Genomic DNA, 13,401 nt, shown 5'->3' with positions numbered 1-13,401 from the left:
GGTTGAACATCTTTTCATACTTTTAATAGCCTATTGTATTTCCTTTACTGTGAACTTCTGGTTCATAATTTTTTACCCACTTTTCTATGGATTATCATATTTTTTCTTGTCTTTTAATCAATAAGTTCTGCTTTTATCTTTATTAATGCATTCTTTCATCACTCCTTAGCTTTCTTTTGTTATTTTTCCCCAACTTTTTAATCGGATGTTTAACATTTTGCTTTTATTCTTCCTTTTTAAAAATACAAATATTTATGGTTATTAATTTCCCCCTGAACACTGCTTTAGTTTTATCACATAGATTTGGGTATGTAGTTTATGAAATTATCTTTACCATGTCTATTTGAATATCTATATTGAACCATCAATTTTTAAGAAAGAGTTTTAAAATGTCCAAGTGGTAGGGGCTTTTCCCCTCTGACTTGATTTGTACTTTTAATAAAAGAATATATTTGCATTATTTCTACTTTTTGGGAGTTTTCTTTGTGGCTTATTATGATCAATGTTCCAGGGTCCTTAAAAAAAAAGCATATGTATATTCTGTTTTCAAAGTATAAAATTAGCTAAATGTCATTTAGTACTGTCTTATTAGTTATATTATTTAGGTTTTATGTTTCATTATTTATCTTTTATCTATATTATCTCTTTGGATTAAATAGGTTAATTAAAGTGTTCTGATAATCTCTCTCCTGCTCCTATATAACCTGAAATTTTTGTTTTGTTTTGCTATTTTGGAGTGCATTAATGTTTATAGTGGTTACATTTTTATTATGAATTATACAATTTAATGTTAAAAGAGCTCTTCTTTGACTTATTTAATTCTTCTTGGCCTGAATTTAACCTTATTTGCTATTAAGATCATGACTTATGATTTCTTTTCATTTGCATTTGCCCACTTTTTATTTTCAATGTTCCTGAATGACTTTATTTTAGGTGTGTCTCTGTATTTAGCATAGGCTTAGATTTTGCTTTGCATTCCAAACTTTCAAACTTGTCATTTTATTTATTCTTTTTATTTGCTTGTTCATTTGACCTATACTATGCCTCATTTCAAAAGGCTTTATAGTGAATTTTAGACACATAATAATAAGACAAATAGCACATATCCATAAGATTGATAAGAAATGGCAGCCAAGTAGTAAAATTAAGCAAGGAGAGATGGCAAACCTACATGCACTCCAATCACACAAATCTCAGTGTACATATAATGGCACACAATTGCATACACACACTATTGACTCTCCAACTTTTTAAAATAAGATATGTGTTCTCTTAGTTCCGTTATAATATTTTAGGTTATCCTTTGTGTCTGTATACATTTCTTGTAATATTTAGGAAAGTATTACATAATTTTTCTACTATCTACTTTCAAGTACAGCTTTTGAATTTATTATTTATATATATTTTTTTCTTGGCTTTTAATCAATAAGTTCTGCTTTTATCTTTATTAATGCCCTGCTATATTTTGTTATGCCATGCTAATCTCTCTATTTCTTTTAGACTTAGTCCTTCAGTTAGAGAGATTTGGTGCTCACCACCAACTAGTCTTTTTCCCATGTTTTTTCCAGTTATCTCCAGTTTCAAGAAGGATTAAGAAATATCTGTTCAAAACTATCTGTTGACTTTATATTTGAATAACAGTTTGGCTATTATCTTTTTGAGTCACAATTTCTTTTGGGGGGTGGGGAGGTGGGAGTATTCAGGGATATCTAAGGTTAGTGTGTATTTTACTCATTAGTGAGTTAATCATTTTCCTCCCCAATAAATTTTTTAATTTTTTATTGTTTAAAGTATTACATATAGTAGTATATATCTCCTTTTTTCCCCCATTGACCTTCCCCCAGCCTCCCCTACCCCCTGTCGCATGCCCTCATCCCACGCCCCCAGTGTCTTGTGTCCATTGGTTGTGCTTATACGCATGCATACAAGTCCTTTGGTTGATCTCTTTCCTGCCCTCCCCAACACTCCCCAGCCTTCCCGCTGTAATTTGACAGTCTGTTTGGTGCTTTACTGCCTCTGTATCTATCTTTTTGTTCATCAGGTTATAATGTTCTCTATTATCCATAAATGAGTGAGATCATGTGGTATTTTTCTTTCAAATGCCCATCAGCAGATGAGTGGATTAGAAAACTATGGTACATCTACACAATGGAATACTACGCTGCTATAAAAAAGAAGGAATTCCTACCATTTGCAGCAGCATGGATGGAACTGGAGAGCATTATGCTAAGTGAAATAAGCCTCCCCAATAAATTTTGTTCAAAATTTATTACATGGACAAAATAATCTGTGATTAAATAAGTCTTTATGATTCTGGAATAAACACAACTAATTGAGTGTCTTATATATGGGTCTTCTCATATATCCTATATAATGAAAGGGTAGTATGCAAATAGACCAAACAGCAGAACAACCAAACAACCAATCAAAGTGTAATATGCTAATGATATTCTAAGGCTGCTCAACCACTCACTATGCGGTGCACTGACCACCAGGGGGCAGATGCTCCAACCAGTTGGTTAGCTTGCTGCTGGGGTCCGGCCGATTGGGACTGAGTGAGATGGGCCGGACACACCTTGGAACCCTCCCATAGTCCCTCCCTGGACCGATCGTGCACCGGTGGGGTCCCTCAGCCTGGCCTGCACCCTCTCGCAATCCGGGACCCCTTAGGGGATGTCAGAGAGCTGGTTTCAGCCTGATCCCACAGGCCACTCCCCTTGGGAGGGCGCCAGATGCAAGGCACATAGCTGACGAGTGCTGCTGTAGCAGCACGAGCCTCTCCTGATTGGGACTGATTGGGTGCGAGCCCGTGGTAGGCACAGTGGGGCCAGGATGAGCGGGAGCGGCAGGTAGGAGCTGCAGGTGGCATTGGACTGCGGGTTTTAGCCTGACTGAGGGTTTCAGCTTGATCAGCCAGAGGGACCCCACCCATGCATGAATTCATGCACTGGGCCTCTAGTTTGGATATAATATACTAGAGACCTGGTGCATGGATTCGTACACCAGTCGGGTCCCTTGGCCTGGCCTGCACCCTCTCACAATCCAGGACCCCTTGGGGGATGTCAGAGAGCTGGTTTTAGCCCGATCCCCACAGGCAAGGCCTAGGGACCCCACTGTTGCACGAATTCATGCACCGGGCTTCTAGTATGCATATAAGATCTTTGGTTAATCTCTTCCCGCCCTCTCCCCTGCCCCCTTTCCTCTGAGATTAATCAGTCTGTTCCATGTTTCCATGCCTGTGCATTAAGCGTCTACCCCCTGGTGGTCATTGCGCATCATAGCTACTGGTCGGCCAGTCGCTTAGGCTTTTATATTTATAGATAATTTTATTCTACAGTATCCAAGACAAACTGTATATTAAAGTATTTTCCCATCAATTGTTTTTGCAAAGACATTATCACAGGACCAGCACTTTGAGTTATAAACTTTTAGAAGTACATTTTGTGCTTTCTAGAAGTCAGTGAATTAATAGGAATCTTATTTACTACTAGAGGCCCAGTGCACGAATTCATGCACCGGTGGGGCCCCTCTGGGTGGCCTGTGGGGATTGGGCTGAAACCTGCAGTCCAATGCTGCCTGCAGCTCCTACCTGCTGCTCCCGCTCATCCTGGCTCCACTGAACCTGCCGCAGGCTCGTGCCCAATCAGTCCCAATTGGGAAAGGCTCGCTCTGCCACAGCAGCACTCGCCAGCTGTTAGCCCCGTGTCTGGCACCCTCCCAAGGGGAGTGGCCTGTAGGATTGGGCTGAAACTGGCTCTCTGACATCCCCTGAGGGGTCCTGGATTGCAAGAGGGCGCAGGCCAGGTTGAGGGACCCCACCGGTACATGATCGGGCCGGGGAGGGACCAGGGGAGGGCTCCAGGGTATGTCTAGCCCCGTCTTGCCCAGTCCTGATAGGGGCCAATCACGGCTGGCTGGCTGGGAAGGGACGCTGGAGGTTGACCAGCTGGGGAGGAATCGCGCGAGGGCTCCAGGGCATGTCCGCCCATCTTGCTCAGTCCTGATTGGCCGGACCCCAGCAGCAAGCTAACCTACTGGTCAGAGCATCTGCTCCCTGGTGGTCAGTGCACGTCATAGCGAATGGTTGAGTGGTCTTAGCATATCATTAGCATATTATGCTTTGATTGGTTGAACAGTTGACCAGTCACCGGATGACTGGACACTTAGCATATTAGGCTTTTATTATATAGGATTGAACCATTTCCCACTATTTTGTCCTGTTCTTTATTGAACCCCATTTCTTAAATTTTTTTTTTTTACTCAAAAAATTTTTAAGTGTACAATAAAAAGCACTCTGATTGGGTCTTTTCTGCTGGGTCTTGTCTTCCAAATTGCTGACTCAGTCTTCTGCTTTATCCAATCTACTGTTTATTCCTTCTAGTATATTCTTCATTTCAGATATTGCATTCTTTATTTCTAACTGGTTCTTTTTTGTGGTTACTATATCCTTTTTCTCACTAAGTTCCTTGAGCATACTTACTGGTAGTACCATTTTTTTTTAGCTCTATATCTATTAAAGTGCTTACCTCTACTTCATTTACCTCTTTTTCTGGGAATTTCACCCTGTTCTTTCATTTGGGGCATGTTTCTTTGTCTCCCTATTTGGGCTGCTTCTTTGTGTTTGTTTCTATGTATTAGATAGATCTAGTGTATCTCCCAGTCTTGGTAGTGTGGCCTTATGTATTAAGTATCCCGTGGGATTCAATGGTGCAGTTTCCTTGATCACCTGAGCTGGGTGCTTCAAGAATGCCCTTTTTGTGGGTTATGTGAGCCTTCCCATTGTAATTGAGTCCATTTGTGCATGGGTTTGACCCTCAGGCTGGCTGACTGTGAGGATTGACCTCGACCACAGTGTATGAGCTGCTGTGTAGGTACTGACCACACTAAGTGGAATTTGCTTCAGCAGGGTCTGGTGCCTCCCGAGATTTCCCTTGTGAAGGTAATTGGATCCTGCTCTGATGTAGTCTGAAGCTGGCCACTGGGTGAATTGGTTTGGGGCCCCTTGATAAAGACTCTGGTGCAGGTCAATATCAGACGCTGCCTGTGACTGGCCCTGGGCAACCTGTTTGGAGATACAATGTGATCCAGAGTTTGTGGCTGCCTCTTCTGGGCCTGGGTATGCATGGGAATGTCCAAGCTGTTGCCTATTGTTGGCCTTCACCAGCACTGAGCCCAAGGGCAGTCTGCAAAAGACCCAAGGCATCCTGAGACCTGCCTCTGCCTGCCTTTGTCTGCCAGCTGCCTGTTACAGTCACTGAAAGAGTCTACGGTGGTGCTCGAGTTGCATTAGGAAGGTTCTCAGTGAGTCACCAGGTAGGGGTGGGTGATACAGGTTCAATCTTGGTGCTAATGGTGGGTCTGAGGACACTCAGCAAAACCCCAGGATATACCAAATCTAGCTGCCACCCACCAGGTGCCTGCAGACCTTTGTATTTGGGTGGGGTCTCAGGGAGTTGTCAGGGTGAGGCCAGCAGAGCTTATCAGGCTCAAATAGACCAAAATTTGTTTGTGTGAAGGGAGGGCTCTGCATCAGTTGGGCATGCAAGGAAGAAATGGCTGCTGTCCACAACTCAGTCTGTCCCAGATTCTGTGGGACACTGAATTCAGCAGGGTGGGGGTACAGGGAGTCAGGAGGGTGGGGCTATTGGATGTCTTATGAGGTTAGAGAAAGGTGGGAGTGTGGCCCCTGCCCCAGAGCCACACAAGTCAGTCACTGTTACCCCCTAAGTCTGCCCAGAACTCCACACCCTTACCCAAGCAGCTGACTCCTCCGCAGGGTGTGAGCTCTGCAGTTTGGGACAACAGGGAGTCCAGAGGGTAAGGCTGTTACATTCCCCCAGGCTGATTCCATAAAGAGGGGAGTGTTCTACCCAAAAATATGGTGTCTGGTGTGGGAGGGGAACTCAGCACAGGGATCCTGGTGGTTGTCCCTTCAACTATCTCCCCAGAGCCACAAACCCCAGTCTCTCCTCATCTGACTCTAGTCTGCTCTGCCCTCCATCCACTGGAGTGCAGGGTGAGTGGCTGTGAACGAGATTTTGTGCTTTGGCCCTTTAAGCGGGCACTTGTGTTTCTGTCAGACTCCTGTTTCTTCCTGACAGGCAGGATCCATGCTGATTTTTCCAGTCAGATGGGCAACTCTTCCTGGCTCTGATGCTCTGAGCTGGGGTGCCTGGTGTGGAGTTGAGACCCTACACTCTTAGGGGAAACCTTTATAGCTGAGGTATCCCTCCAGGATCTCAACCACTGCCCATGTGAGCAGGTCCATCCCTTTTCACATCTCTGCCCTTCCTACCAGTCTCGATGTGGTGTCTTCTGTAAACCCTTGGTTATATGACTTCCGTTTAGCCGGTCTTCGGTTTTATTCAGGTTGATGGCTCTATACTTCAGTTGTAATTCCAGCTTGGTCTTGGAAGGAGGTGAATGTAGCTTCCACCTACTCTGCCACCATCTTGGATTTTATACCACATATTCTTTGTCCATTTGTCTGTCAATGGACATTTATATTATTTCTACTTATTGGCTATTGTGAATAATGCTGCAATGAACATGTGAGTGCAAATATCTCTTCAAGATCCTGATTTTAATTCTGTAGTTATATTATGCAATATCTCCAGTGAGATCTGAGAAAATATTCTATAGTCAAACACAGTATTTTTGTATCAGAAGGTATTAATTCACACTAAGCAGGCTAAAAAAATCTATAACTAGACACATATCAATCCAGGTCAGATATTGCAATCAAAATGAGTTCAAGTCTGGTCAGGTTTTGCTATCGAGTAAGTTTTGGAAAAAAACTTCTCAGGTTGCAGGGCTTCTTTGTATTTTGGAGTTGCAATAAGCTTTTGAGGATTTTTACAGCCATTGGATATTTTCCCTCATAGGCTTTTGGAAAGCTCACTATCTGCTGCATGGCTCTGAAATGAGAAGACAATATTTAACGGTAATGAAACAGAAAGCCATTTTAGTGCCAGACGTTTGATGCTGAAAAATCATATAAGCACTAAAAATGCTTAGAGGAAATGTTTTTGAATTTTAAAAGATGACTGTTGGAACCAGGTTTCTAGTTCTTTTTGTTGTTGTTCCCCTACAGAAAAAAAAGCCTGTGGATTTCTCAGTCAACCCCCAAGTAGATAAAACATTTCAGTTTTTTGACCACTCTCTGATGGAATCCATTAAACTGGGTGATCCCAAAGTGCATGAATTCCTGAGGTTACTCGCCCTCTGCCACACTGTAATGTCAGAGGAAAACAGTGCAGGTAAGTGGAAAGTGTGTCTAAGCGGTGAGCCTTGGTTTTTAAATCAGAACTGATATTTTTATTTAAAACGTTTGGAATTGGAAGGATTTTCTAACTAAAAATACAACTTTGCATAGCGGCTTATCTACTACACTAGCTTTTCTTTATATTTATTTATATCATGAATATTTTCCAGTTATCTCTCAATTATTGACATACACATTTAATAGATACAAATGACTATCAGGTGTATGCTCACAATGAATTTTTCCAGTAATGGGGTAGATTTATACTGATAAAATAATACTCTTATATAGTCCCCAGTATGAACAAGTCTTCACACTTAGTAAGATGGTTGTTTAGAAACTCAGAGTTCCTAAAATAGAACAAAATCAGTGGGGCCACTTTAATATTAAAGTGATGAGGTGGGTAGATAATGGTGTTAATGAATCAGCTTCTTGTTCCAATCAAGCCCAAACTATTTTATTTTCAAGTTATTTTTTCTTTCTACTACCAACTATTGACTAAGAAGTATCACCCAAGTAATTCAATTCAAAAGTGAAATACTATATATGTAGACTGTAGACTCTTTATATGTACACTAGTGCCCCGGTGCACAGATTCATGCACATTGAAAGGAAATTAATTTGAAGGTGGCTGGTGGGGTAGGACTGGGTGAGACGGGCTGGACACACCCTGGAGCCAACCTCCCGCGGTCTCTCCCCAGCTGGACACACCTGGGGTGGCGCCATGGCTCGAAGGTCATCTGTGGAGTGAGCGGGATCCCTCTGGCAGGTGGGGTCCCTTCGCCTGGCCTGTGGGGATCGGGCTGAAACCGGCTCTTGGACATCCCCTGAGGGATCCCAGATTGTGAGAGGGCGGTTCTTGGGTGACGCACCCTGGAATCAGGCTCCCTCCTTTCTGGTTCCGGGTGAATTACCAGAGACCGCAGCTGCCAAGTCACCACAGCTCAGTAGCTCTTGTGTGGAGCGTCTGCCCCCTGGTGGTCAGTGGGCTTCATAGCTACCGGTTGAACGGTTGGATGGTCACTTAGCCTTTTATATATACAGATATGTGTGTGATAGATATCTATATCTATATCTATATCTATATCTATATCTATATCTATATCTATATCTATATCTATATCTATATCTATCTATCTATATCATCTATATCTATATCTCTGCACACATACACTGTGTATATTTTTCTTGTTGGGACTATATTCAAGCCATAGTTTTGTCCTTGATGATTGACAATATTACAGATGTTCTGCATTTTCTTCTCCTTTGCTCCTCCCCACCCAACCCCTGACCCATCCCAAGCCTTCACCACACTATTGTCTATGTCCATGGGCTATGCATATATGCATATAAGTTCTTTGGTTAATTTCTTCCTGTCTCCTCGCCACCTCTCCCTTCAGAGATCTGCCAGTCTTGCCGGGGTTCTTGTCTCAGCATTAAGAAGGGGTGCAGCAATCTGGAGAAAGGAGCTGATGTATAGATTCAATAAGGAGTCCAAAGACGAAAGATAGTTTTGAAAGGCATTGGGGGTCAGAGGAGCTTCAGCTAAAGGAGCTAAAGACTACCCCTTGACTCAGGACCCAGTGCTTTTTATTAACACAATTTGTTTTAAGGCAAGGTGGAGATAATACACTTCAAAGGGTAGGGTTTCAAAGGGTAGGGTTTACAGAAGCATTGTCAGATTGGGGAATAGCCTACAGCTGTTCAGGTGTTTGGCCAACAGGAGGCAATAACATGTAGACTAAGATGCCCTGAGCTGTCTGGCAGTTAGCAATCCTATTCAGGTTTGGGGGAGATGCTTTTTAGTCGTTCCAATAGGTAAACTACATATGTGGCTCAGCCCTTGTTGAGCCCTCCAAGCTTCACCAACCTTTGGATGAAACTCTTGTAATTATGACATGTTGGAATTGGTTCCCGGCACAGTTTGTTCCATGCATCCATGCCTCTGGACCTATATTCTCTATGTTTTTTAACACGTCTCTCATTTTTCCATTTCTTTATCTCTCTGGGATATATTCTGTAATTTTCTTTATTTTTTCAGCACACTAATTCTTTCTCTCATTGTATCTAATCTGTAGTTTTTTATTTTTAATTTCTACAAAACCTTTAATACTTTTTCACATCTGCTTAATTTTATGCCTCTCTTTTATGTCTTGAAATCTATTAAATATTTGTAATGTGCTATTTCTAATAATTCCAATATAGGGGTAACCAATGGTAACTTTTGGTATGAATCATTTCACCTTTTCCAGTTACAGATAGTAGATGGTTTATTTGTTTTTAATGAAAAGGAATCACAGTATATACATTAATACACAGCTTGTTTTCTTAACAATTTACCTTGGCCATCACTATAAATCAGTAAATATGAATCTTGCTCTGTCTACTTTTTCTAATTGATTTTTACATACAAAGATAACATATTAATTTTATGTAGGAAGGCTTACTTTATAATACTGTCTTTTTAAAGTGCATTTTTGTGTTATTTTCTTCATTATTTCTCTCTCTTACCCTCACCGCAACACATACATATTGCCAGGTGCCAAGGATTAACATCTGGTTTGATTCCTTAAATTTTAGGGAATTTCTTATATACCTTTTCATAGAAAGGTCTTTAGTGGCAGACTGAAGTGGAATTTGGAATATCTGCTCCATTATTCTTTGACTGTGTGATTTTGCAAAAATCATAACCCCTCCAATCATAAGTTTCACCAGTATAAAATAGAAATAATACTTTTAATAACCCCGATATCTAAGGCTTGCCATGAGGATTATGTGAGTTAATAGATACTAAGTGCTTTAGCTTATGAAACTTTCACGGTACATCTCTTGTTACTGAAAATACAAAGGTATGGTCTCTGCCCTAAGACACTTGCAGCATAGTGGAGAGGCACACTCAGCAACAACTATCTTTTAAAGTAAGACGACACAAGTTACACTGGTAGTATGCATAGCTCACAGGATAAGCACCTGCTCTAGCTGGTTGGTGAGTAGAAAATGTCTGATTTCTAGAGCTGTCACTTGAGCTGAGTGTTGAAGAATGAGTTGGAGTTGGTATTGGCATTCTATGAATGTTAAGCTATTCTTTTTAGTATTCATATATTTGTTTATTTTCCTTTTTCAAAATACCCTTTCTTGGTTGTTGTTTAATCCACTTTTTTTTTTCCCTCTTAGGACAGCTGATTTATCAAGTTCAATCACCTGATGAAGGGGCTCTAGTGACTGCTGCAAGAAATTTTGGGTTCATTTTTAAGTCTCGGACCCCAGAGACGATAACAATAGAAGAATTGGGAACACTAGTTACTTACCAATTGCTTGCCTTTTTGGATTTCAACAATATCAGGAAAAGGATGTCTGTCATAGGTGCGGTTGGTAGCTGAGATTATTTTTGAGCTTTGCTATGGTTATATTAAATAATTTTGAATAAATTATTCATAATAAATCATGAATAATTTTGCTCTTGATTATGTGCTGAGAGTTGTGATATTTTTGTAGCTTTGTGAACTTCTATCATCCTCAACTTAGCCTGAAAACTGTGTAATAAGCATAACTAACATTTAACAAATACTTATTATGTGTCTAGCACTGTTCTAAATACTCTACATGAATGAACTGATTTAATTGTCACAAAACCCTATAAGGTAAGTACCATATTTTAATGACCATTTTAATTGAGTAACTTGACCAAGGTCATGTAGCCTGAAGTGGAATAGCTGGGATTCAAATCTAGGAGTTCTGACTGCCAAGCCCATTCATTTCATCACTACACAACACTGCTCAGGATGAGTTCCTGAATTCCTTGGCACATGCTAGTTATTGTTGATATTGTCGTTTTGTGAACACCATTATCAGCCTCCTCGTTATCATTCATTGACTCTCTTTACCTGGATTACTGGAGATGATCACCTAAAATGGTATTTAGTACCACAACAAAGAATGCTTTTTAAACTGTGCTAACCCTTAGTGTTGCCTCAGTGTCCCTCTCATTCGTACTTTGCTCCTCTTTCCAGTCCTTCTAACAGGTGTTCTAAGCCTTTTCCCTTCCCTCAAGTCCACAGATTTGTCATGATCTCCTTCACTCTTGGAAGCAAAATTCATCTTCTATTTCTCTAAAAAATAGAAAAAAATAGAGGCCTTCTGAGATGTGCACAATCAACTTATACGTTTCCCTATCCTCCTCCTTCATCCCCAAGTTGTAACTGTACTCATTTTTTTCCCCCTGCCTCAGAGAAAAATTGCTCTTGTTCCTTTTCAAAACTGAAGGTTCTATCTGGTCCCCTCCCTCCCTCCCTTGCTTCTCCCTTCCCTCCTTCCTTATGTCTTTGATTTCTTCTTTATCACTGGCTTCTGCCTTCAGCCCACAAATCTGTAATTATCCTATTTCCTTAAAGTTATTGTTCATGCTCTGACTTCCACTGATTTTGCCACCCCATTTTTCTTCCTTCCATCACAGTTTAATTTTTCAAGGTTAGTTTTTTCTCCTCACCTTTATTTTTCTTTTCAGCCTATTAGGGTGAGGCTTCTGTTTCTACTACTCAAGAAGAATGCTTTCTCAGAGGTTTTCAATCACCTCATGGCTTCTCCATGCAGTTGTCTTCTCTGTCATCTATCTATCATCTATCTATCTATCTATCTATCTATCTATCTATCTATCTATCTATCATCTATCTATTATCTATCTATCTATCTATCTATCTATCTATCTATCTATCTATCATCTATCTCCTATCATTTATCTAATCATCTATGTATCTATCTACCTAACTTACCTACCTACTCATCTATCTCTTTAAACTTACTAATACTGAGCCTGTTGACCTTCTTCTCTTAACATTCCTCTTTTGGCCTCTGTGACCTCACTGACTCGTGGGTCTCCTCTTGTTCTGTCTTTTCTTTCTCTTACTCCTTTGCTGACTACTCTCCATCCCATTCTTCAGCATTGTCCTTTTCTCTTCTTACTTCCTGGGCTCCTCTTGAATAATCTTGACCACTCATATAGTGATAGCTATTGCCTATATTCCATGTCCTTCCTGTACAGTTCTTTAACTTTAATCTCTTTCGGAGGTCCACACACATACTCAGTCTTCTCCTGGATTCTGCCAATGGGTCATACTATGGTTACCTCAAATGTTATATGTCTAATATAGAACTTTCTTTCACAGGTATTGCTTTTTCTATAGCCCTTATTAAAATTGCTAACAATCACTTTTTTACTGTATTCCTGTGAGTAAATGGAGCACTTTAAAATGAACTATTTTATTAAATTCTTGCAATAGTATGTCACCCCATTTAGGAGATGAGGAAATTAAAGGTCAAAGATTTTAAGTAACTTACCAAAGATTGTCACACATCTGTCACATGACTTCTCATACAGGTGGTAAGATGCAGAGCAAATATTTGAACTCAGGTCTATCTTTCTCCAAAGACTGGCCTCTTAACCCCTATTTTAACTCACTTGCTTTTGACAGCTCATCTCTTTTATGCCCCTAGGTTAGTGGTTCTCTAACTTTACCTCCCATCCAAACCACCAGGAGAGCTTGTAAAAACACAGATTGCTGGGCCTCAGTCCCAGAGTTTCTAACTCAGTAGGTTTGGGGTGGGGCCTAAACATTTACTAGTACATGTCTAATAAGCTCCCACATTATGCCAATACTGGTACTGCTGGTCAGGGGACCATTGTTTGGTGACCACTTTCCTGGACTAATAGATCATCAAATACTACTCCTTACATTCCCAAGAGCTGTGTGGAGCATTTCTGAAACCTGTCTTCTTCTTTGCTACTCTCTCCACTCAGGCCTCAGCATCTCTTGCCTTATTTACAGAATCCTCAGTAGTCACTCTGTTTCTTTTTAAAATTAGCCTCAAAACTCCCTTTTATTGTAAAAGCCTTCTTTCCTTTTCCCTTATTTTCCAGTACCATGGCTTTAGTTAAGTCTCTCATCACTGCTTGTTTGCATTATTGCAAAACCTTCCAAGTTCTTCCTCCTTAAAATAATCCTCTATGCTGACAGCAGGGCATTCTTATTAAAACATTGGGCTGATTTTTCCATCACTCTCTTAAAAAACCTTGGTGGCTTCATAGAATTTAAAGGATAAAGTCCTTAGGATGTCATTCAAGATTATTTGCAATCTGACTG

General features: G+C 40.7%; 1 protein-coding gene across 3 annotated transcripts in view; it reads left to right on the top strand.

The window, feature by feature from the left end:
* The window catches only part of ATP8B4 (ATPase phospholipid transporting 8B4 (putative)), a 226,059-nt gene that overhangs the window by 140,924 nt on the left and 71,734 nt on the right, over positions 1-13,401 (top strand). For all 3 annotated transcript variants that reach the window (XM_079767474.1, XM_079767472.1, XM_079767473.1), the window contains exons 16-17: positions 7,094-7,259; positions 10,439-10,627. In XM_079767474.1, the coding sequence (XP_079623600.1) occupies positions 7,094-7,259; positions 10,439-10,627 (355 nt within the window). The remainder of the gene's footprint in view (positions 1-7,093; positions 7,260-10,438; positions 10,628-13,401) is intronic.

The sequence above is a fragment of the Cnephaeus nilssonii genome, assembly GCF_951640355.1.
Source record: "Cnephaeus nilssonii genome assembly, chromosome: 4".
Taxonomy (NCBI): Eukaryota; Metazoa; Chordata; class Mammalia; order Chiroptera; family Vespertilionidae; genus Cnephaeus; species Cnephaeus nilssonii.
The sequence above is the reverse complement of the archived record's forward strand: the minus strand, read 5'-3'. Positions and strand labels throughout refer to the sequence as shown.